The 2,062-nt window shown below is 44.8% G+C and overlaps 1 protein-coding gene across 1 annotated transcript; it reads right to left on the bottom strand.

Annotated features, from left to right (window-relative positions):
* Positions 1-1,273: 1,273 nt before the first annotated feature.
* On the bottom strand, positions 1,274-1,987 carry LOC108355811 (uncharacterized; the record flags this gene model as incomplete). The annotated part of the gene is made up of 1 exon (XM_017606944.1): positions 1,274-1,987. A coding segment is annotated over one exon (714 nt), but the record flags the coding sequence as incomplete, so codon positions are not given.
* Positions 1,988-2,062: the final 75 nt, after the last annotated feature.

The following is a 2,062-nucleotide window of genomic DNA, read 5'->3' as shown; positions in this document are numbered from 1 at the left end:
GGGACCACCTTTAACAGCGGCGTTAGATGGAGAAGCGGTTGTGACAAGAATGGCCTGTAAAAGTTTACCATAGCGAGGAAGCGTTTCAGGTCCTTAACTACAGTAGGCAGCTTAATTTTTGTTATTGCCTCCACGCGGCTTGGAAGCGGCGTAATACCATCTTTTTTAATAAGATGCCCCAAGAATTCAAGTTCTGATACGCCAAGAACAGACTTTGCGACGTTTATGGTGAGCTTCTCCAGATCTTTACGATGCTCGTCTTGAGAACCTGAAGCCACACAGATGTCATCCAAGTAGATAAAAATGTTTTCAATACCATGCAAAACCTCGTTTAAGACCCTTTGAAACGTTTGCGCAGCGTTGCGAAATCCAAAGGTCATTTGCCGAATGGAGTTGTAATGGCTGTCTTACAAACGTCCTCTGGGTGGATGCGGATCTGGTGGAAGGCTCTCAGTAAATCTATTTTCGAAAAGATGACTTTACCAGCAAGTATGTGTGTAAAGTCATGCAGGAAGGGCAGTGGGTACCGATCGGGTACCGTAACTGCATTTAAGGCGCGGTAGTCGCCGCATGGCCTCCAGGACCATGTGCAGTGGGCTTGCCCAATTACTTCTGGACGGCTGACAAATTCCCAGTTTCATCAACAGCTCAAATTCAGCTCGCGCGGCGGCTAGTTTTTCTGGAGAAAGGCGTCTCGGTCGGGAAAAAACTGGTTGGCCCGTAGTGATGATGCGGTGAGCGACCGAAGACTTTGCAATGGTTTCGACAGGCGGCGGGCGAGTGGTATCGCAAAACTCTTTGAGTAAGTTTGAAAAATCTAGAGCTGTATTAACGGTTGACACACTTGTCGAGTTAATTTAAGTTGTATTGAGTTGCGCAACTGAACATACCGTCTTATAGGCAGTTTTACGGTCGAGCAAACACCGTCCATTAAGATCGGGTAGCAGGTCATAATACGATAAAAAAATCGGCACCAATAATCGCTTGAGTAACATCCGAAATCACAAAACTCCACATAAAATCTATACGCAAGTTTAGGTTAAGGTTTAGGATTACTTCACCAAAAACTTGAATTTCTGTACCGTTCGCGGCAAACAGTTTCATATCCTGGTGTTGCTTTAGCCAATTTAGAACATTTTGGTATAGTTGATACGTCTGCGCCTGAGTCGATTAAAAAATTAATTTTTGTGGACGTATCAAATATACACAGACGAAATTTCGAGGGCATTTCAGACCGTTTGCCAATATCTAAAAAGCCAATGACTGAGCAACCCTATTGTGAAACGTTTGTGGATGGTGAGCGAGCGAACGTGCATGGTGGCCGACATCTGGTAGCTTTTTGGCCGAACTTTGCGTGGTACCAGCACACTTCATCAGAACTGCTGTCTGATATTCGATTGCGCGCTGGTGTTTTAGAACGCGAGCGTCGGTGAGTTTTGCCATTATCTAACGCTTTATCGATGCACTGTGTAAGTGCAGCTATTTCGACCCTTAGATCTGAATCCGAATTATTTTGTATGCCGCACACTTCGTTAACGCGTCCCTCTCGTAGTTGGATTGACTCAACAATGAAGTCGGTAATTTTTAATTTGTTGGTAATTGGTACACTAGTTGCTATAATAGCTGCTTTTGCGTATGCGGGCAAGCGGTTAACCCATAAATCGTGTAAAATGCTCCCACTCAAAGCGGAACCGGCTGCGCGCTTCATCTCATTGAAAAGATCGCTTGGACGGCGATCGCCTAATGGCATTTCGCGAACTACGCGGTGCAGATGGCATTGCTGGCTTTCTGTGAGATATTCTGTTAACTTTGTGCGGATGTACTGGTATTTCCCAGTACTTGGTGCCGCATCGATAATAGGGCGCAGTTCCATTAGTTTAAGCTGTGTTATGCTAGCCGCGACTATGTTAAATTTAGCATGATCTGCATTGACACCTGATTTTTCAAACCAGAAGTCAAGTGAATAAAAATATGCTTCAATATTATCCTGTGATAATATTGGAAGCGGAATGCGTGGAATGCATGAAGTAGCTGGAGTTAAGTCCTCACGTGAAGACCCAGC

Source organism: Rhagoletis zephyria, unplaced genomic scaffold (assembly GCF_001687245.7).
Source record: "Rhagoletis zephyria isolate East Lansing unplaced genomic scaffold, Rhagoletis_zephyria_1.1 Rzeph_scaffold_50391, whole genome shotgun sequence".
NCBI classification, from domain to species: Eukaryota; Metazoa; Arthropoda; class Insecta; order Diptera; family Tephritidae; genus Rhagoletis; species Rhagoletis zephyria.
Note: the sequence above shows the minus strand (reverse complement) of the source record. Positions and strands in the feature narration are given on the sequence as shown.